Consider the following 23,708-nt stretch of genomic DNA (forward strand, 5'->3'; position numbering starts at 1 on the left):
AAAACAAAAAAAAACTTAAACATTCGGTATGGATGACAAAAAATCACTGAAATAATTCAAACATTTCCCCTGGGGGGTTAATAATTGGTCCTATATTGTATAGCTACTAAAATATTTTGTGTATATAATTAGGAGGCCTAATGTAATTATATTTTGACCATAATTGATTTTTACACATGCAGAGTGTTGGGAAATTAATTCTTGCAAAATAGATAATCGTAATATCGTGATTATTTCTCTGACAATAATCGTACCAAGAAAATCCATAATGGTGACCTCCCTATGAGCGCCTGACACAACACACTTCACATATAAACTCCTGGTAACTCCATGACTGTGCTGCTGGGTGACTGCACTGTGGGCCTCACTCATGTTACAGATGTTATCTCTGTAGCTGCAGATGGAGACATCTATCAGCTGCTCTGTCCTTCACTGTGGTAAATTCCGTTAGACAGTCGGCCATGTAAACAGTCCTGTCAGCTAATGAGCAGTGAATCAGAGTGAGATCAGAGCACACAGGTGCTGCTTCATTAGACAACACACCTCGGATCAAACCGAACATGCTGAACACATCTAACAAATAAAACAGTTGAACAGTACAATACACATGGCCACACACTGGTTTGATGTAAGATAATTCCCATACTTCATCTGCATGATGAGGTCAGTGCAGCAGCTGGAAACACCACACACACTGCTGCTCCATCAGTCAGGACTTTAACCTGATGCTGATTATTAGATTTGTTCCGACTCTATGTCCTCATCTACTGCTAATACACCTTCCATTGATTAGAATTGATGAATTAACAATATTCATGTCACAAAATAATGATCTAGATTCTTTCTACAGCTGCTGACACTCGGCCCCAAATAACTATTTCAGTTCTTGAGTTTTTCAGCGTGTCTCCTCCCTCCTAGGTGTGTGGGAGAAAGCTCATCCTCTATATGTCCCGTGTGTTGGCAGAAAGGACCGTCAGTGGAATCTGTTCTAAATGCAGCTGTGTTATAAACCCCCCATTACTCCTGTATGTTGAGTGTATTAACAAGAAACATCTGTGTGTATGCGTGTGTGTGTGTATGCGTGTGTGTGTGTGTGTGTGTGTGTGTGTGTGTGTGTGTGTGTGTGTGTGTGTGTGTGTGTGTGTGTGTGTGTGTGTGTGTGTGTGTGTGTGTGTGTGTGTGTGTGTGTGTGTGTGTGTGTGTGTGTGTGTGTGTGTGTGTGTGTGTGTGTGTGTGTGTGTGTGTGTGTGTGTGTGTGTGTGTGTGTGTGTGTGTGTGTGTGTAGTGCAGCTCTCCTCTGCCTGGACTGAGGAGCAGGGAGACGTGCTGCAGAGGAATCGGGAAAGGCTGGGGGATCTCCGACTGTGTCCTCTGTCCTGATAGTATAGGTACAGTATATACACACACACACACACTCCAAAACTTTTGTAATGGATGTACAGTAGTGCCTTTGCAGAGTAGGAGGCATTTATTAATAACAACAACAATTATAAGAAGAAGAAGAATACAAATGAAAACAATTTTATTTATAGAGCACTTTCCATCAAAGTGCTGTACAATTAAAAAAAAAGACAATTTTAAAAACATGCACAGTAATGATAACACACACCTCTGTTCGGTGACTCAGCGTTTTATTCTCTTTGGTCTTGTGATGGTGCCTCTTCATTTAGCACTGATTCAACATTCTTCAATTCATTGTTGGTATCATCTCTGATTAAAGACACCCAGACCCCGTTTACAGCAGTAACAGATTGTATCTGGATACAATTTGGCCGGATAGCATTTACACCTGGCATCAATATACGTCTCCAGTGTCCACATTGAGATCCGATTGAGATCCAATCACATATTTGCGCGGGTAAAAGAAAATAAATAGTTGAAGAAGAAGAGAAGATGGTAGCCATCCATGAAGTTGGGCTATTGTAAGCACTATTTTTGGCTTCTCAAAGCGGTGGAAGAAGCCGTCATCCACGAGTATCCACAACGTTCTCCATAGCTTCTGGTTTAATAATAATAATAATGATAATTTTATTTATAGAGAACTTTCCATCAAAGTGCTGTACAGTTACAGAACATTTAAAAACATGTGAAAACAGACACAACAATAAAACAACAATTCAAACAAGAATGAAAGAAAAGGCAAAAACACCTACTCATTACGCTTTAAACACCTCAACTGAACATGACTGCCTGATGTCCAAGGGAAGACTGTTCCACAAAGTAGTCGTCTCTGCTGGCTTTCACATAAGCAGACGTGACGAGCTTTTGCCACAAATCCTCTATTCAGAACCACGTTAACTTAATAAAATAAAATAAAATTTAATGAAGAATGATCGGTTCATTGTAAAACATTTATTTATTGATGTAAATGTGGTGATTTCTGTATAGGCTACAGATCCCCCAGGCAGTGCTGCTCCTGTGTCCAAAACACATGAAGCTTCACTTTTAATTCAAACAAATTAATGCGACAATTGTTACATTTCATCAATGAGACCAGCATTTATCTCCTAAAAAGAATGTAACTACGCGGCGGTAAACCTTTAAAACCCTGCGGGTAAGTTAATTAGCGGTCGTCTTTTCTACCGGGACGAGGTCGGGAGGTTGGCCGGCTGACGAGCTCTCCGGACGGGGTGGTGTCTCCGTGACGAGCCGTTGATCTGCTCCACAGGTGGAGGCTCCAACGTGGAGCTTCACTTCCCCCAAAAACATCGGAGCAAACGTCTAAACAGCCTCATGTGGATAAACCGGCCGCACATTGGGGATCTAAACAGCTACTTTCTCGCATGAAAAAATATTAAAACTTAACAAAATGACGTAATAACAGTGCTACAGTGAGAAATAAAACAGCTGCTGGTTGCCACCAGATGCATTCTGGGAAACTTGCCATAGCCCTCGGTCCGTAGTGTGCCCCTGAAAAATCTCCGTTTCGAGGGCGAGATAGCCACTTCCCCCTAGCCCTCGTCTGAACCAGAATTGGGACACCCCTACCACTTCACGTGAACGCGCAAAACGAAGGGTTAGGGCCGAGGGCTAGGGCTAAGGGGGGGATTGGAATTCACCCTAAAACTAAATTTAAAACAGGCCGCCAACACACAACACTATCTTACACTTGTACTTTCATGTGGTCAAACACTGTCCGATTGCAATCCGATCACTGAAAACACACGTTAATGCCAGATGTAGACGGGATCATACAGTAGTCATGTCAGTCGTATCATAGGCAGTCACAGTGGACAGAGAACCTCCCATCACTGGACTTTGTGTGACTGAGCCAGAACCTGACAGCGACCAGCAGTTGGTCATGACTCATTAGTTTCTGTGTTTGTATTGAAGTGATTAAAACGCAGCAGATCCATGGCAGCGGTGAGATCCCATCAGCTTAGAGAGGCTGGACTGTAGCAGATGCTGCTTGTGTCACATCCATCAGCCGCTCACACCGAACTCTTTAGTTTGTTCAAAGAGTTACAGGTTTGTTTTCCTGGACAGCGTCGAAAAAAGTCCAAAAATACCTCTGATACTGATGTACTGCCAGAGAAAGACTCTCTCCCTCTCTCTCTCTGTGAAAGGCTGATACTTTATGACTGAAATATTTTGGTAATATTCCACCAGAAGCTGCTTATATAACTATCTGACATTATCACACACACACACACACACACACACACACACACACACACACACACACACACACACACACACACACACACACACACACACACACACACACACACACACACACACACACACACACACAGTAATGATGCTTCCACCATGTTTGTGTAGAGAACTGACTAACAGTAAAGGAATGTAGCTCTTGGGAGCGTGGCCCTTTAATACACACACACACACACACACACACACACACAGACACAAATGCACACACACACACACGCGCGCGCACACTCACACACTGAACATCTGCACGTGTGCGCACAGACACACGGGGAGTTGTGTTAGCACACTTGCTGGCGTCCAGCTTCACATCAGTCTCTCGAATCAGAGAGAATGATGCAATCCTGCCTTTAAAGCCACACACACACACACACACACACACACACACGCACACACACACACACACACACACACACACACACACACACACACACACACACACACACACACACACACACACACACTGCTGTGCACTGCCAGCTGGATTGTGTCTTCATGAACAGAGGGAGAACCAGGTTTTATTGAACCTGATCTAAAGAGCCGTTGTTGTTGTTTTTTGTCCTTTTAAAGGTGAAACATAAAGTTCTAAAGATTCTTCTGATCAATAAATCTGAGCTGGTCCAAAACCAGTCTGAATGTCTGAATTTTATTTATATAGCCGGTTTTTACAAACAGTTTGTCTCAAAGGGCTTTACATCCCATCATAACAACATCCTCTGTCCTTAGACACTCACATCCACTGAGGAAAAACTCCATAGAAAACCCTGGTAACACTTTACTTGAATAGGTATTCATAAGATTGACATAACACTGTCATAACCATCAATGAATACTTATGACAGCTGTCGTTAAGTGTCATTCGGTAAGTTATGACACTTTTAATGCAAAGTTGACATTATTTGAGATGTTTTTGTTCTGACAACTTGACATAAAGACAATTTAAACTGTCATAGCAGACCTCATTGCCAAACTTTAAAAATGATGTCAAGTTCTCATAACAAGGACATCTCAAATAATGTCAACTTTGCATCATAATTTGCAACATAATTTTTTAAAGTTTGGCAATTAGGTCTGCTATGACAGTTTAAATTGTCTTTATGTCAAGTTGTCAGAACAAAAACATCTCAAATAATGTCAACTTTGCATTAAAAGTGTCATAACTTACCGAATGACACTTAACGACAGCTGTCATAAGTATTCATTGATGTTTATGACAGCTGTTATGCCAATCTTATGAATACCTATTCAAGTAAAGTGTTACCAAAACCCTTTTAAACGGGAAACATTGGAGAAAGCTCAGGGTGAGCAACCGCGACCCCCCCCCCCCCCCGAGCCAACCGTCGCCCCTCAGGAGACACTCCGGGTCCTCGTCGCCTCGTCGGGGCCTCGTGCTCCTTCTCAGCCGCTGTGTTCCTCTGAGGAATGCGCTCCGTCATCGCTGTCCCTGCACACAAGACTTGGGTCTCGGTCCAGACCGTTCTGCTCTGTGGTTCCCTGATGGTGGAACAAGTTACCAGAAGTGGCCTCGGCTCTCTGTCTCTCTGTCTGTCGGAGATCACCTCCTCCTCCTCCAGCGCCTGCAGCTGCCAGACATGTCTAACAGCTCTTACTCTCTTACCTTCACTGCTCTTCTTCACTTATTTCAATCAAATCAATCAGTCAAATGTTATTTATATAGCACCTTTCAAAGCAAATAAATGCCATTCAAAGTGCTTTACACTTTGATTGAAAAAGTACCATATATCTATATGTATATATATGAGGTGAAACAAGAAGAATGACATGGAGACTAATGCATGAAGATTAAAAACAACAATAAAATACAGCAATAGTAAAAAAAATAAAAACTTTTAACAACAATAAAATTTAATAAAATAGAATAAAATGAAATGCAGGACAGAAATATAGGGCAAAATATAAAAAACACTCAAAAGAAAGAGAAGAAAGTAAAAACATAGAAAGAATGTAAAACTGTAAAATAGAATAAAATCACTATGAGACTATACTGTAACATGAAAGCCAGATTAAAGAGATGGGTTTTTAGCCTACGTTTCAAAGTGTCAATGTTTGTAACTTCTCTCAGATCCTCCGGCAGGCTATTTAATAGATGCAGTATTGGTTTACTAAATTGAATTGATTTGAACAAACTTTATTGATCCCAAAGGAAATTCTTGGTGCCAGCAGCCCATGACAATAAATAGACAGAATAAATAAATGAACAAACAGCACTTAAAATATATACGTATATATCGAAAATTCCTGCTAATGCTAATGGCTAAAAGGTGCTAAGAAGTGTATAAAAATAAAGTGCATAAAATACATTTAAATCAGAAGTGCTTTACGAGTGTGGCTCCTACCAACCACTGTCCCACCTAACACTAGTAAGTTGTGTAGCCTGTTTTGCGTTGTCAGGTGCCCACTGAAAAATTCTGGACGAGAGTCAAATGCAGTAGGTGATGGGAGTGGTCCAGAGTTCTCTGTTCCAGCACGGTGATTTATTTTATTTAGCCTCTGCAAGTCCCTGAACTAAAGCTTTACTGGCAAATTTATGAATGTTAATGTTAATCACCATGAACCACAATGAAGTTAACATCTCCATACTACACTGCTGTGTTGTTCCAAGTACTGACAACAGTGGTTCTCAACCAGGTGTACCTAGGGCAGTGGTTCTCAACCAGGTGTACCTACAGTAGGGGGTACGTGGAAACATCTATACATGTATTTTGTACAGTACATGCGCACTACAGCTAAATCAGCTCTGTGAAGACACATGCTGCCAGGAAAGACCACACACTGAAAACACTGACAAACTGCTCAAATGTCCAGTTACTGTTGCTGCTGCTAGAGAACCAAATGTGAGTTCATCTCTGCCACTAAAAGTAATTCACACCAAACGCACCGGGTCCGTTTCCTCCTGTTTGTCATAACGTTAGATTTTAATGACTTCATATTTTGCTGGTCAGAGGTGAAAGGTCGTCAAGAGACACACAACCTTTCACTGCAGTGGTTCATATGGGATGACTGTGGATACACACAGATGAGATGTGAAGATAGAGAATAAGAAGGTTCTTTATTATTGTTGTTGGTAAATTATTTTTTGAATTTTTGCATATTTTTGGGAGAGGTGTTTTTATAAGCCTATATAAGGTTTTTAACCTCTCCTGCACTTACTATTCTTGTTTCATTTCTGTTTTTGTAATTGTCCTAATTTCTTATGGTGCAAATAAATAAACTAAACTAAATGACGTAAAGTTAATAATCTCTTCTCTCTGTGTCTCCTGCAGCCGAGAACAACAGTAGCTGTCCTGTTGGTTTTGAGCGAGCCAATGGAACGCAGTGTGTTGGTGAGTGTATCACGCGCACGCATGCACACAAACACACAAACACACAAACACAAAACTCTGATGTTGTTGAGAAATGATTTCTGTGTTAACCTTCTCTTTAGGTCAGATTGTTGTTGTCATCGCCATCATTATGTGTTGTTTTACTGACTGAATAGTACACAGTTGTGTATTTAATATGTATGAATATGTATATATTTAATGTGGTGACCAGCACAGAACTGGGAATCTCCCAAAACCTGTAATCTATTTGATCACACAAAATGTGAACAACAGCTGCAGCACATGTCTGTAGCTAATGTTGTGTGTGTGTGTGTGTGTCACATTGTTCACACATACATCTGTGAGCAGATTTGTTTGCCCACGTCGATGTGTCTGTGTGTATGTTGTGAATGAATGAATGGGTTTTTACACGATAATATGAGTTGTTTCAGTGTTTTTTTTATTGCACAACCTCCTTGTTGTGCCAAAATACAAAAAGACACACAACAAAGTCTATTCCTTCTTTACTTAAATCACAGCTCACTGTTGAAACTGAGTATTTCCTCAGATCTAATCTGGACACACATATCATTTCTCGTTGGGCAAATGAAATCCATCTCAGAAACTGTGCTGACTTTGCTTTATCCCAAATATTAATAAGCTATTTCAAGCCTGTGAATATTCTCATTTGTCCAGGTCATAGTTATCTCAAGGAAATTTAAATCGTACGCAACTGGACTTGGTTATTTGTCTAGGAAGACAAGTTATTAGTTACGAACATGAACTAACAACTGAGGTGAAACGTCTTCCTAGAGAAATAACCAAGTCCAGTTGCGTTTGATTTAAATTTCCTTGAGATAATAAGTTATTTTAAATGTAAACTAAAAGCTGGATCAAACCACCTCAATCTCACCTTTTTCCCTCTCACACACACGTTTTAGAATAAAGTGTGATTTTTCTTACACAGTTGGCTGTTGTTTGTGTGTATGTGTGTGTGTGTAACTGTGTGTGTAGATGTGAATGAGTGCCTCCAGCCGGGGCTGTGTGAGAACGGCATCTGTGTGAACACCAGGGGGAGCTATAGCTGTGTGTGTAGGGCGGGGTTCATCCTCGACGCCTCACATGGAATCTGCATCTGTAAGTAACACACACACACGTACACGCAGCCGCCGGCTTGGGAATGAAATGGGGAATAATGCAGACTCCAGACCAGGACTTCCTCAATCCATCTGAGCTGCAAATGTGTCTCAAATGTGCAGTAAAAAACAAAACAAAAACACCAACTTTATGTTTTCGCTGGTGCATCCAAAGCATCAATCTGCTGCAGTGCAGTAATATTAGTGACATTTTCACCCCAGAATAACAACAACTGGTACGTTTCCAGCACATTTCCCCTTTACTCCGCCTCCTTATACGAGCCACCCCAGTTCCCCCTCAAACGCTCCCCTGTGGTGGCAGGCGTACCAGACCTTCATTGTCATGGTTACAATAATAAACACACAGACTGTAGTAACGGTAGCATACATACCTACCTCTGTCACCATGGTTACTACTGTATAATAACAGCCACAACTTGGTACTGTAATGTTCAGGAAAAGACGGTGATTTAGCTTGTTTCCTAAACTGCATGCTGTAGTGCAGATCCACATCAGAGTGCTGTCGATACCAGTGGTTCCCAACCTGGGGGGGTCACGAAGCCCTCTTGATTTGAAGGGGTTTAATAATTTTAATGTAATTAAAATGTTAAATAAATGAGTAGGCTAAGCATTTAATTCATATATGTGACAAAATCAACTAAAGTCAAGGGCCACATTAAACATTTATTCGTGTATTTAAATAGATAAACAAATAAATTATAGGCCTATATCAATAGATGATTGAATATCAACAGTTTTAAAACATTAAATACATAATATACAGCAGGGCAATATCAGTCACAACAAATACTACTGATAATATGATTTTTGGTTACAGAAGTTAATACATTTATAATTGATCAAAAAGCTAAGCTAGCAGCAAAAAAAAAGAATACAACTGCTGATCTTCCTAAAAAGTTATGCAGGGAATGTCATCGTCTGTAGCGAGTATGAGCTGAGTGATTGAATTAATAAAAAATGCAAACACAATATTTCAGTTTAGTATTGGCTGATACATCAACTTGTTTAATTAATTTGGTGGCGGTCACCAAAGTTTTCAATGGTAAAAATATGGGTCCCTTAATAAGAAAAAGGTTGAGAACCACTGGAGTCTATAGTACCATGTTCATGGTTCACGCTGATGCAAACTGTTGATAAATATTGATACAGCGCTTCAAACTATCGATAGAATCATATCATAAAATATTTCAGTACTGTATTTTATATCAATATTTTCTTACTCCTGATGTGGACTTTGTCTCTTCATACTGCGTCACTGCCTATTCCCCTTTGCTCCTGTTATAACTACCAGGACCACTACAGTAGATGTCACCTAGCAACAAAATGTAACTGTGGGTCATAATAAGCTGCTGTACAAAAACGACCTATGGTCTGTCACTGTGGCTGCTTCACAAAAAAACAACAACAAAAAAAAAAACTTGTGCTAATAGAATACTTTTAATGTGAAGGAGCAGCAGCAGGAAGTTTTGTGTTGCATTCAGTGCTAAATGTGAGAACAGTGATCTGACCACTGTAAACAGATACAAAATAACTTAAAGCTGAACCCAGTTCAACACAGCGATAACCGTCCATATTTCGCCAACACAACATGCATAAAATAGTTGGCCGGGCCGTTGTAAAGTGATGATAATTCTAGAGGCCCAGTGACCAGTATAGTCTACTTGCCAACAATGAGTACCCGGAAATGTTGAGTACCCCAAAGTTTTATGTTAGAAATAGATAGTATGGGTCCCCAGTATTCAGAAACTGCTGGATGCTAACTTATATATATTGGGCAATTAGCACAATTGACATAATTAGCATAAATTAGCATAATTGCCTATATGGGCAATATTTCAACAAAATTGACTTGGCTGATCTGGGCAATATTGGAGTGGTTTTAGGGGTTATTGATGATGCTGAATCCATTTCTGACATTTTCAAAATTCAAAATGGCTGTCTAAACCGATGACCAGATTTTAACTGCCAGTGGGCCGATTTTGATTTTTAATATTGCCCAGATCAGCCAAGTCAATTTTGTTGAAATTTCATTTCATTTCATTTATTAGTTTATTTCATAGGGACAGTGCACCACTAATCAACAGAGTTAAAAGAAAAACTGTAAGTGGGCCAGAGTTAGCCAACAAGGCTAGTTTTCGTCCCATATAGGCAAAATATGCTAATTTATGCTAATTATGTCTGTTATGCTAATTGCCCAATATATATAAGTTAGCATCCGGCAGTTTCTGAATACTGGGGACCCATACTATATATTTCTAACATAAAACTTTGGGGTACTCAACATTTCCGGGTTCACAATGGGGCCCTATGGGCTGGCAAGTAGACTAGTAGGGCCCACAAAAACCCCAGTAGTCTAATCTTTATGACTGAACTGTTCTGCATAAGACCTTGACTAATACTCATAGTAATGCTGCAAAACTAAATAAAAGGCTGAATAAAAAATGATAATACGTACGTAGTCTAAGAAAAAAAGTGGAAAAGTCAGGGGGCAGGGGCCCACTTTAGTATTCTTTCAGGGGGCCCAGAATTCCTAGCAACGGCCCTGATAGTTGGACTGCCCCTTTAATACTTATCAAAGTGAAGGTCAGTAGAAGTCTGCTGACTTTCAGACTAACAAAGACGCCCACTGATGTTTGAGATGCACACATCGACGTTCCAGCGACGGACCGACGGTCAGTGGGCTCTTTGTTCTGTCAGAGTCAGTACAACAACTCAGTGGACGTTGGTGCTCAGATGGTTTTCATGAAGCCTGACTGGTGATCTGCTTATTCTGACTGGCATTCACTGAGGAGGAAGAGGAGGAAGAGGAGGAGGAGGAGGAGGAGGAGGGGGTGTGGGTCTGCTGCTGCAGGATGCTGGTCTGCCTGGTAACCAATGACAACGCTCTAATTAATCAAAGCTCGAGTCTGACTCATGTCTCGTCTGTGCCACTTCCAAACTGCCTGGAGCTGCTGTGGAGTTGGAGGGGTTGTGTCATGTGTGTGTGTGCGTGTGTGTGTTGGGTCTCTGGCTGTCAGGTATGTGTTTGTTGTTGTAAGTTTGCTGTTCTCCTAGAGACTATACATTTATATACCACCTGCTTGTTGAGTTATGTTTGGTTGGGCTTTTTTTTCTTTTTTCCAGGGAGTGAAGTGCAACAGTTTTGTGCTGCACAGAAGTGTAAAGAAAAACAGTGTTGACAGCCTAACACACACAGAGGGTAATGTGCCTTCTGTTTCCAGACTGGGGGCCATGCAGTCAACAGCCAAAGACATGCTCCTTCCTTGGTCCAACCGCCAGTAAAACTGTCACAAATTTACATTATGGTTTTAAACAAACAAGATGTAAGGTACCAATTAATAAGCTCTGATGACTTCTTCCATTCGCTCATAGCTCGGCCAATGACGTGAGTTTACAGGTCAAAGCTTCAGCCGGCATGGAATATTTCTTTGCTCCTGAAGTGAAACTAATGAAACAACATGCTGTTAGATGGATTCATATAAGTGTTGCAGCACAGGGTTTCCAGTGTAAAAGCTTTTATGAGGCTCACATGTAAGTGTGTGTAAAATGACATGCTAGGCCTACTGTACTGTAACGCAGAGGTTCCCAACCATTTTTGGCTTGTCACCCCATTTTGACATCACAAATTTATTTCTGGCGACCCCTGCAGCTGCAGTCACGTGATCGCAGCCGTCAATCAAGATGCACCACCTCAGATATTTTTATATGCTGCATTTAAACTCGATAGAATACAGTTGTTTAAAGGGATAGTAGCATTTTTTTTTAAAGTGGGGTTGTATGATCTACAAATAGCCCCTAAGTACTTTAATTGCAGTAGAAGACTCTCTGCACTCCTCCCGTTAGCAACGCCAGCCCATAATAGCCCTGCCCAGAGATTTACAACATACAGTGTTGTGAACAGACCCAAAGAAACGGCCTATTTTCGCGGCCTAAAAGAGGTTTACCAGAGGAAAAACACAGTTTTTATTTGGACCTAACCAACTGCTGATCGGCGGGCGCTAACCCTGGGCGGAGGGATACGTGAGTTGGTTAGGTCCAAATAATAACAGTTTTTTTCCTGCACTTTGAAGGGCTGGAAAAAAATTATATTATAGTGAACAATGGAGCTGTGTATTTTTTTTCAGGTAAAACCTCTTTTAGGCCGTGAAAATAGGCCGTTTCTTTGGGTCTGTTCACAACACTGTATGTTGTAAATCTCTGGGCAGGGCTATTATGGGCTGGCGTTGCTAACACGAGGAGTGCAGAGAGTCTTCTACTGCAATTAAAGTACTTAGGGGCTATTTGTAGATCATACAACCCCACTTTAAAAAAATGCTACTATCCCTTTAAGATTGTGTGTGGTGTTTTAAGTCATAATTTTAAAAAGAATAATAATTAGTTAAAAAAAAGTATAAGTAATTCTTTTATCAATTAGACATTTCAGGCGACCCCACTTGAATTCCAGGTGACCCCACCTGGGGTCCCGACCCCAAGGTTGAGAAACAGCTGCTGTAATGATCATAATAGAAACAGAGCAAATAGAAGTGGTATATAAATGTCATTTCTAGGAAACAGCTGCTCCACTCCTCCTGATGGGACCTGACGCTGTGTTGGCTGTCTGGCTGCGTTTGTCCTCAGTCGTGATGTTTGACAATCTCTCCGTGTCTGTCTTTGTCCTGTCGACAACATACTGTATCTGATTAACAGACTTCCTTACCTTCATGTCTGTCTGGCTGATGTGATGCAGATGTGTCGGTACACTATGACCTCACAGCTGGCCGGGTGTGTGTGGTTACAGGTGATCTCTAAGATGCCGCTCTGTGTTATTTTAGCCTCTGGCACATTGTCAGTGTTTGTCACAGATACCCAGCAACACACTGCAGTGTTTGTTGAATCAATAGAAATGAGGGAAAGATGCTGGAATGTTAAGCAATAAAACAGATTTCCTCAGTGTTGTTTAGTTTTTTTTTTTTTTTTATAAAATCTTTCTAGAAACTGTTGTGTAACTGACCCGAGTGTTGAACTGTTGTGCTCTTGTCCCAGTGCTACCATGGACAGATTAGAGCACAGTCTCGAGGCCCCGCCCCTGCTGCTCAGTCTGTTTCGTGGTGGTTATGTGTTTCTTCATAGATGTGTGTGTGTATCTGCATGTTTCTTTGCGGATGCTTTGTGCCTCCTTGTGGTCAGTGTGTGTCTTCTGTAGGTGTGTTGTCTCTTTGAGGTTGTGTTGTCTTGAATGTCTCTGTAGTGGGTTTGTAGCTCCTGTGTATGTGTGTGGTCATGTTGTGTACAAAGCTTCTTTGTGTCACTTTGTGGTTGATTTGAGACGCTTTGGTTGTTTTTTTTCCTCTGTGGCAATTTTGAGTCTCTTTGTGGTTGTTTTTTGTCTCTGTGGTTGTTTTTGTGTCTTTTAGTTGTTTTTTGTCTCTTTGTGGTTGTTTTTGTGTCTTTTAGTTGTTTTTTGTCTCTTTGTAGTTGTTTTTTGTCTCTTTGTAGTTGTTTTTTGTCTCTTTGTGGTTGTTTTGTTTGTCTTGTTGCGATTGTTTTCTGTCTCTTTGTGGTTGTTTCTTTTCTCTCTTTGTAGTTGTTTTTTGTCTCTTTGTGGTTGTCTCGTTGCAATTGTCTTTGTCCCTTTCATTGTCTTTTTGTCTCTTTGTGGTTGTTTTTTGTCTCTTTGTGGTTGGGTTTTTTGTCTCATTACAATTGTCTTTGTCCCTTTCATTGTCTTTTTGTCTCTTTGTGGTTGTTTTTTGTCTCTTTGTGGTTGTTTTTTGTCTCTTTGTGGTTTCCTCACATCAGTTTTTGTCTAGAGTTAGTTCCAGAGGGTCTGTGCTGTCAGGGAACCCACAGTCAGAGAGAAAATCACATTGAAATCTGAATGAACACCAGTCAAATAGTTACACTCTGTCCACTACTGTCCTCTGATAGAAATACAACATGTGCCGTAAACATCAGCTTCACTTTGTGCTTTGATGAGGTGTAGCTACTTCTGTTCCTGTTACTACAAATGTCTGAGCTTGCTTGATCTATGTGGAGTCTCCGTCCGGGCTGCTCTGTCTGAATGTCTCAGTCCATCTCAGCCTGAATGGACCTGAGAACAGCATGTGTCGATCCTGCATGTCGCTCTCTGCCGACGCCTTTAGCTCCAAGTCTGTCCGGCCCCCCAGATGAGCTCCGCCGGGGGGTTTCCTCCCAATAACACGTTTCCCGTCTTCCTCCGTGTGTGTCCTCCTCAGCCCAGAGTGTGATATCGGACAAGAAGGGTCAGTGTCACCGGGTCCTGGGCTCCGGTCAGGGCCCGTCCTCCTGCTCGCTGCCCATCCTCAGGAACATCACCAAGCAGATCTGCTGCTGCAGTCGAGTCGGCAAAGCCTGGGGTCCTGACTGCCAGAGGTGTCCTTACTTCGGCTCAGGTTGGTGAACCGGACAGCTAAGCTAACACACTAACCTACTGTACTGTACCGGCCAGCTGATGATGTAATGCTGGCAGGAAAAAAGCACAAAGCAGGGCCATGGACCTCTCCAGACCAGTCCTGGAGCAGCAAACAGACTAACTAGTTTTTAATGAACATCTCAAAACTGACACCCTCACAGGGGTCAAACTGGAATAATGGTTTAAAAGTCACTTTACAGTAGGCTACACCTCCTGCTGCAAATCAGATGAGTGAGTTCCTAATTATCCACCACTTTCCGGGGAATGACGCTGGGTGTCGCCATGACACTCTATTCCACCGGAAAGATTAACTGGGCTAACCATTAGCTGTTAGCCCAGTTAGCCCAGTTAGCAGTGTCTTAAATAACTCAATAAACGGCCCATGAAAAAAATATTTTTTCCAGCGGACATCCTAGTTACTACATGACTGAGCTAACTGGAGTAGTTTCATGTCGTGTCCGACAACGTGAGGGTTTTGACAGCTGACGTCCTGATGTTAGTTTGCTGCTGCTGTTAGCTTAGTTGTCAGCAGCAGCAAAGCTAACAACTACGATAACCATGACTAATTACAGAAACCTGTACACAGAAATAGTAATGTTTGTTCAATAATTCGTTTTCTAGACTTAACAAACATCAGATTTAGTCAAAATGGTTTTGGCAGCCCGGAGCCCCCACATTTGGTGCCTACACCATTGGCTAATGCTACCAGTTAGCCGCTCGCTAGAATGCTACTAAAACCGACTTCCGTTGTGGTGTGACGCAATGGATCATGGGAAAATAAAGTGGTGGATAAATGTGGCCACAAAGGCTCTGGTTCTGTCTGTCTCAATTCCAATACTTCCATTAGTACACTGTCATGTACAGTAGTCTACTATAGTTCTGCAGTGCGCAGATTTCGACAGTTAGTGTTGTCTCAAATCCAATAGGCCTGTGTGTCGTCAGCCGGCTCCTCTTACTGGTGGAAAACATTGGCCCACTGGTATGTTGACTTATATTGTATTCTGCTACGTAGCCAAGGTGGCGATCATTGAGGGTGGGAAGTGTCCATCGTTCCACACTCATCTTTTTGACCGTTATGAGCCACCATCTGGGTATTTTCAGTACACTGCATTTTGACATACTAGTGTGACACACTTACTGGGATTGGGCCGATATGCTTTTGTGCCGATTCGATTCTCTAACGATTTTTGGGTCCCGATTCGATTTAAATTGCAATTCTGATTAAACAAGTATTGCGATTCGATTTTACCAAATATTGCGATTTTATATTTCAATTATTGTGATTTTCTTTCCTTAAACAAGAGCAGGTTGAACCAAACACTTGATAATACATCATAAGTCATACTTACAAAAACAATGCACACATCACATCAGTTTGTCTGTTGTGTTTGTTTGTTCACATATATCACGATATCTGTGAACGAACAAACACAACAGGCCGGTTTGACTTTGACGAGTGTAATGGCACAGAATACATGATCATACAATAAAGATTGGTCGTCCCAAAAAAAAAAAAAACAATTCTCATATGAGAATCGATTTTTTAAAGTCGCCAGAAAAAAAATTGCGATTAATATAAAAATAGATTTTTTTTTGGCCCAGCCCTAACACTTACATACTCCAAATAGTTAGTGTAAGTATGAAAGTATTCAGATTGAGACACAGCAACAGTATTTGTTTCAGGCGATTATTGTTTCTGTAGTATCTGAGATACCCTCTCACTTCTCCATCTGTTTCCTCCTGCAGTGGCCTTTAAGGAGATTTGTCCGGCCGGTCCTGGTTATCACTACTCGGCTTCAGCCCTGCAGTTCAACCAGAGGGTCACCCAGCAGCTGGGGGGCGCAGGAGCCCCACTGGTGCCCCGGGAGAACCAGGAGAACCAGGAGAACCAGGGTAGGTAGAGCAGATCAGCCCGGAGCGTATACTGTGTGTTTGTTTTAAGAAAATGTTTAAAAAAGAAAAGATAAGCATCTACTACAAAGAAGAAGGAGAAAGAGAAAAAGAAGGGAAAAAAAGAAAAGATAGATAGATGAGTGGTGTCTACTGTAGTGACCTTTCTCCTCCTCGAAGCAACGAAAGAAAGTCACTCACTTGGTGCTGATGTTTAGCTTAATTGACGCGTGCATGGTGCGATCAAACCAATTGCCAAAAACGAAGGTTACCATAAAAAAGGGGTTTATTTGTACAAAACAATACAACAATACCTTCCTGGCACGGCACACTTGTCACGGTCAAAGAATTGTTTGCTTCCCAATCAGCAACACCTGCCGATAGCTCAGCTCAGTTTAAATAAGCCACCGTGACCGTATGCCCCACCCTGGCCCCACCTCACTTCCTGTGTGGGCGGAAGTTACAAAATAAAACACTAAAATACATACCAAAATAAAAGCCCAAAATGGCTCTTACATCTACTGTTATTTTGTTTGTTTTCTTGTCATTACTATGTTTCATCATCTTTAATATTTTGAAACAGAGAATAATATTGCTGTTGAAGTAAGCCAATGTAATTGTAACAACAGAGAGGGGCAGGTACTATACGTTTTCTTCACCCTGCTCCTTGTCATTCATGGTGAAAATGTGTACATTATGTAAATATGTGCAACCATGTGAGAATGTATACCATGAATGAAATAAATCGAAATGAAATGAAATGAAAATTACACGTCCAAACCTTCATCCTCCTCCCTCCTCCACTCTCAGGTCTTGATTCTGGATCCAGAAGCAGCGGAGCCTCCAGGTCTCAGCAGAAACCCTCGTCCTCCTCCGACGTGACGGCCGGCGGAGCGAGCGCTTCAGCGGGTTCAGGCGCTGGATCAGCTGGTGCCAGCGGTGTCCAGACCAGGCCCGGTCCACCTCGGCCCCAACCCCAACCCCGGCCTCCCTCTCAGCCCCAGCCACCGTCTCATCCTCAGACCCATCCAGCTGCCAGTTCTCCTGCCAGGCCGGTTCACCCCGGGGCCACCGGCACCACCGGCACCACCGGCACCCAGGACAAACCACAGACCCCCGGCAGACCTGCGACCCCGGCTGAGTCCGCCCCGTCACTCACAACACAACCAAGACCACAGTCTCCAGTGTCCACCGGGAGTCAAGGTAACAGAGGCTCTGAGAGCAGCTCTTTTCAGCAGTGGAACTGATCAGATATCAATCATCTGATCAGATATCAATCATCGTTTCCCAAAGCCTTCGTAACACTACGTCGCTCTCAACCTTGACTTTTTCTAAAAGAGATATTTCAACATTTTGGGAAATTCGCCTATTGCCATAATCGCTCTAGTCCTAGGAGTAGGTTCATTAAGCAGAAGTAAGCAGAATATTTGTGTTAATATAAGTCTTAAATAGTTGTATCTTCCGACAGCAATCACTTCTATAGAGTGTTTGGTCTGAAACACGGGTCTGTCAGTCACTCTGCTCTGCTGTAAGCCGAGGAGAAAACTTTCCTTGTATCCTACAACCTTTATCCAATGAGGAGAGAGAACGGCATAAAGGGGCAGTCCTCTCTGTGTGTGCTGCCCAGGGATGCGCGTGAATGTGGTGACGTAGAGACGAGGGCGAGGACTGCTAACTCCATCGGCTGACAAGAAGTTAGCCAAAACGACCGGATTGCTTCCTTCTGCTTTAACTTTAATTGCCAGTGCAAGCTGTTTTTAGATCGGCAGGGCAGAGACGTGAGGCTCATAGTGTTTCCACATTTCGCTCATCATACACAATCCAACAACTCCAAAACGCTCTGGTGGACAAGTTGTGACCTGCACATTCACCACGCTATGAGATAATATTGTATAAATATGTAACATTACGTCACATGAAGCAAATATTCAGTCACTCTGCCGAGCAGCCGTGTCTTTCCGTCATTATCTCATAGCGTGGTGAATGTGCAGGTCACAACTTGTCCACTAGAGCGTTTTGGAGTTGTTGGATTGTGTATTTGATGAGTTTGATGAGGGAAAGCCGGAAATACAGCGCACCGTGCAGAGCTCACACTCTGCCCCGCCGATCTAAAAACAGCTTGCACCGACAATTAAAGGTAACGAACCTACTCCTACTTACACCAAATAAAAGTGTGTGGCCAATAGAGCTAGAAACTTTGTTCAACTAGTAAGATGACATTTGGTTAGTTATTCTAATAAGATTAGTGATAGTCATCTATTATATGGCCAACAATTAGGGACTAATTAGGTTGGCTATATATGTGCCATCACAGTGGCAACTTGTGAGGCCAAACAATACAAAAATGCCTGCTGCACTGCAAAAACTCAAAATCTTTCCAAGAATATTTGTCTTATTTCTTGTCAAAATGTATAATTTCTAGTCAAAACTAATCTATTTCCACTTAAAATAACTTGTTTTTAGATAATTTTCACTTGTTTCAAACAAATTTTCACTTGAAATAAGTAGAAAAATCTGCCAATGAAAGCAGGTTTTTTGTGCTCATAATAAGAAAGAAAAACTTGCTCCACTATCAGATTTTTCTACTTATTTCAAGTGAAAATCTGCTTGAAAGAAGTAAAAAAAAGTGTCTAAAAACAAGCTAATTTCATGTGACGAGTCTTATTTTGAGAATAATTTGATTTGTTTGACTAGAAGTGACATTTTGACTAGAAATAAGACAAATATTCTTGGTAAGATGTTGAGTTTTTGCAGTGTGGACACCATGTCTGAAAATGCGATTTAAAATTGATGTCTTCAACTGTCTGTTGTTTGTTTTTTTGATTATTTTAATCGTGTGTTCTCTGCTCTCAGCGGGCGGCCGTCCCTCCACCGTGTCCAGACCACAGCCACCGGCCCGAGGGGACGCGCTCCCCGTCCCGGCCCAGCCACACAGCCCCGAGCGCGGCTCCAGACCGGCTGTGGAGCCGACCAGCAGACCCACCAGAGTCCAGAGTGAGTAGCAACAGACACAGACACAGCTGGAGCAGAGAGGACAGATGTTCCATCCAGTCCGCTTCTCATTTCTAAACCTGTTTCAACACTAAAACCATGTCTGCATCTGTGTTTAAAGGGATAGTTCAACATTTTGGCAAATTGGCCCATTGTCATAATCCCTATAGTCATAGCAGTAGGTTCGTTACCTTTAATTGTCGGTGCAAGCTGTTTTTAGAGCGGCGGAGCAGAGCCGCGAGCTGCTCAGAGCTACGCTACGGAGGCTCATGGGATTTCTTGGTTTCCCTCATCAAACTCATCAAATACAAAATCCCAAAACTCCAAAACGCTCTGGTAGACAAGTTGTGAGCTGCACATTCACCACGCTATGAGATAATAACACAACGTTACGAAACGGAGAGGTTTTCGAGGTAAATGCAGAGACTGCTTGATGAAAAACTGTCCCAGAAGGCAACACGCATCAGTGGTTTTGCATGAATTTCCCTCTAAAACAACTCTGTGTGGTAACGTTGTGTTATTATCTCATAGCGTGGTGAATGTGCAGGTCACAACTTGTCCACCAGAGCGTTGTGGAGTTGTTGGATTGTGTATTTGATGAGTTTGATGAGGGAAACCAAGAAATCCTATAATGAGCCTCCGTAGCGTAGCTCTGAGCAGCTTGCAGCTCTGCTCCGCCGTTCTAAAAACAACTTGCACCGACAAATAAAGGTAACGAACCTACTGCTATGACTATAGCGATTATGGCAATGGGCCAATTTGACAAAATGTTGAACTATCCCTTTAACACTCACACACACCTGCTGTCCATTCATACCAAGGATTTACACCGGAGCTGAGAAATGACTGATGTGTTTTGCACGTGTGTGTGTGTGTGTGTGTGTGTGTGTGTGTGTGTGTGTGTGTGTGTGTGTGTGTGTGTGTGTGTGTGTGTGTGTGTGTGTGTGTGTGTGTGTGTGTGTACACAGCAGTGCGAGGTGTGTGTGAGACCAGACCAGGTGTGTGTGGGCGTGGCCGCTGTGTGGATGAGCCAGGAGGAAAACACAGCTGTGTGTGTGATCAGGGATACCAGCTCAACTCTCAGCGCACACACTGCCAAGGTGAGACACACACACACACACACACACACACACACACACACACACACACACACACACACACACACACACACACACACACACACACACACACACACACACACACACACACACACACACATTTTCATAAACACATTTTCATAAACACAGAGAGAGAAAAAAAAAAGTACTAACTGGTGTCTGTCAATGACTGTGTGTGTGTGTGTGTAGATGTGAATGAGTGTGTGCAGTCTCCAGGTGTGTGTCCAGTGGGGGAGTGTGTGAACGCCATGGGAAGCTACAGATGTGTGTGTCCGTCCGGATACAGGGGCAACAGCCAGCAGACCGGTTGTCAAGGTGACGTGGGCTTGTTGTTAGTTTGTCATGTTGTGTTGAGACTGTGTGTGTGCTGCTTCACACAATAACAACAGCAGCTCTCTCTCTCTCTCTCTCTCTCTGACCCTCAGACATTGATGAGTGTCAGCTGACCTCCTGCAGAAACGGCCGCTGCGCTAACGTGCCCGGCAGCTACCGGTGTGTCTGTCACCTTGGTTACAGGCTCACTGGCAACACCTGCACAGGTAAGGATGCACCGACTGCACAAAACCAGGTCCAGACTGTGAGACTGGATCATCTGATGAACAGACTCAAGGCAGCACAGAGTCTGAAATGATGACCAGTGAATAAGTACGAGTGTATATCATAAATATATTTACTATCACAATAATCGATAAACTACAACTATTAGGTGTGTGATACAAGTGAATGTTGACTTAATTACTACTTTACTACTTAAAGCAGAAGTGAGTGATATATTTGTGTTAATATAAGTCTTAAATAGTTATATCTTCCGACAGCAATCACTTACATAGAGTGTTTGGTCTGAAACACGGGTCTGTCAGTCACTCTGCTCTGCTCTGAGCCCAGGAGAAAACATTTATCGTATCCTACAGTTTTTATCCAATGAGGAGAGAGAACGGCATAAAGGGCTGTGTGTGCAGCCAAGGAACGCCGTGAATGTGGTGACGTAGCGACGAGGACTGTTATGGTGCGTTCAAGGAAACTCGTATTTTTCCGACTGTGAAGTCATACCTGTTCGATCTGGTACGAGTTCACCGGTCGGAAGTTACGAGTGGCCGTTATAGTGACTTTCACCGGTAAAACAGGTCGGAAAAACACGAGTGGGTTGCCTGGAACGCTACAAAGTCGTAAGTTGTGACTTGAAGCTGTAATTTACGATTTCAAAAGCCTGCCTGGAACGCAGCATTAGCGAAAACGACCGGATCACTCACTTCTGCTTTAATTGATACTTGTAACTCGTAACTTTTTAGGGAGAAGTTTTGTTTTTTTTTGCAGCTGAAATATTCAAATTCCTCTTTAGAAATATAATTAACTTTTAAAGGTTTACTGGTATTATATTATTTTGTATTGTATTATATTATATCATATCGTATTGCACCGTATTATTTTATATTATATTATATTATATTATATCATATCATATCATATTATATAATATTGTATCGTATCGCATCGCATCATATCGCATCGCATCTCATCGTATCGCATCGCATCATATCGCATCGCATCTCATCGTATCGTATCGCATCATATCGCATCGCATCTCATCGTATCGTATCGCATCGCATCACATCATATCGCATCGTATCGCATCATATTGCACCGTATCGTATCGTATTGCATCATATCGCATCACATCGTATCGCATCGCATCATATCGCATCACATGGCATCGTATCGCATTGTATTGCATCGTATCGTGCCATATCGTATTGTATCGCACCATATTATATTATATTATATTAATTGTTGATGGGGTACCTGCCCCATGTTTTTAAATACTGTACTTACATTTGTGTTTTCTTTAACCTGCTTATTTCTATTTCAGTATAGGGGGACTGTCAATGGAAATAAGCCTTTTAGCTAGAATTGAGTACATTTACATTTTATCTTTAAAATGTTTATCAATGTACATTGTCCCTCTTTATCAAATAAAAAGAATTGAATTGAATTGATACATTACTGTGTTCAGCTCTTTACTGTTGCTGGTAAAGTGTTGGGCAGATTCAGTATTCCCCACAGATCCTCCAAAGTTTTATCTTAACTTAGAATACAACATTGTACCTTATTTGTTCATAATGTTTAGTTTTATTAATGTGAATCTTCAAATGGCCAAAAAAATGAATAGCAGTAAAAGGTACAATATGTTGTGGATAGGAAAGACAATGTGTATTCTGTATACAATGTAAATACTTGGTGATTCTTACTGTGTGTAACAGTGTGTGTTGTGTTGAACAGTTTCACATGGTGATCGTGTTGGCAGTGGCTAAAACATCTGCGTGTGTGTTTCAGACGTGGATGAGTGTGAGGACCCTCTGCTGTGTCCTGGTCAGGAGTGTGTCAACAGCCAGGGCTCGTACCGCTGCACCTCCTGTCAGCCTGGCTTTGGACTGCTCAACAGGCTCTGTACAGGTAACACACATGCACACACACATTTACTAATGTACCTATCATCTACTCAATTAATCAATCAGTCATTGAATTTGATAAAACATCAGAAATCAGGGATTAAAGGAGAATTCCGGTCATTTTTAACCCCTAAATCGTTGTCCTGCTGGTCACCCAGTGTTGGGGGGAGCAAAAAACGCAACTAAAATTGATGCAGGCAAACCAGAGTTACACCATGGCTACCCAGCGCTAGGGATAGCCACAACGCTAAAGTATGAGGGCAATTTTTTCAACCACAACAAACACTCAAAAACAATCAAATATCTAAGGTACATGACTGGAATCCTTATGACACACTACTGAACTCATAAACTGTACGGTTATACTGAGTATAAACAGTATAAACTTTGTGTTTTTGCATGTAGCCACTCACCTCCGATAGCCGAACTCTGAAACATCCTGGAAAGACATTACTAAGCGATCACAGAGCGCCTTCTCCCCGCCACATAAACACACACTTTTTCCTTGTTGTGATGATTTCTTTACAAAAATAAACGGTCAGAGATATTTTGGATATTACCACTGCACTGCTCGACCGTTTGTTTTAGTAAAGAAATCATCACAATAAGGACAAAGTGTTTGTTTCTGTGGCGGGGAGAGCAGGCGCTCTGTGATCGGATAGTAATGTCTTTCCAGGATGTTTCAGAGTTGCAAAAAC

The 23,708-nt window shown here is 42.0% G+C and overlaps 1 protein-coding gene across 6 annotated transcripts in view; it reads left to right on the forward strand.

Moving 5' to 3' along the window:
- Window positions 1-23,708, forward strand: part of ltbp4 (latent transforming growth factor beta binding protein 4) — an 82,406-nt gene that overhangs the window by 32,256 nt on the left and 26,442 nt on the right. For 4 of the 6 annotated variants that reach the window (XM_083985118.1, XM_083985120.1, XM_083985119.1 and 1 more), the window contains 11 exons: window positions 1,286-1,388; window positions 6,957-7,016; window positions 8,010-8,132; window positions 14,368-14,544; window positions 16,311-16,457; window positions 17,265-17,657; window positions 19,308-19,448; window positions 20,414-20,545; window positions 20,753-20,878; window positions 20,989-21,102; window positions 22,895-23,014. In XM_083985118.1, the coding sequence (XP_083841244.1) occupies window positions 1,286-1,388; window positions 6,957-7,016; window positions 8,010-8,132; window positions 14,368-14,544; window positions 16,311-16,457; window positions 17,265-17,657; window positions 19,308-19,448; window positions 20,414-20,545; window positions 20,753-20,878; window positions 20,989-21,102; window positions 22,895-23,014 (1,636 nt within the window). The remainder of the gene's footprint in view (window positions 1-1,285; window positions 1,389-6,956; window positions 7,017-8,009; window positions 8,133-14,367; window positions 14,545-16,310; window positions 16,458-17,264; window positions 17,658-19,307; window positions 19,449-20,413; window positions 20,546-20,752; window positions 20,879-20,988; window positions 21,103-22,894; window positions 23,015-23,708) is intronic. The other 2 variants (XM_083985123.1, XM_083985121.1) reach the window with 2 other exon arrangements.

This window comes from Trachurus trachurus, assembly GCF_905171665.1.
Source record: "Trachurus trachurus genome assembly, chromosome: 13".
In the NCBI taxonomy this organism is placed as follows: Eukaryota; Metazoa; Chordata; class Actinopteri; order Carangiformes; family Carangidae; genus Trachurus; species Trachurus trachurus.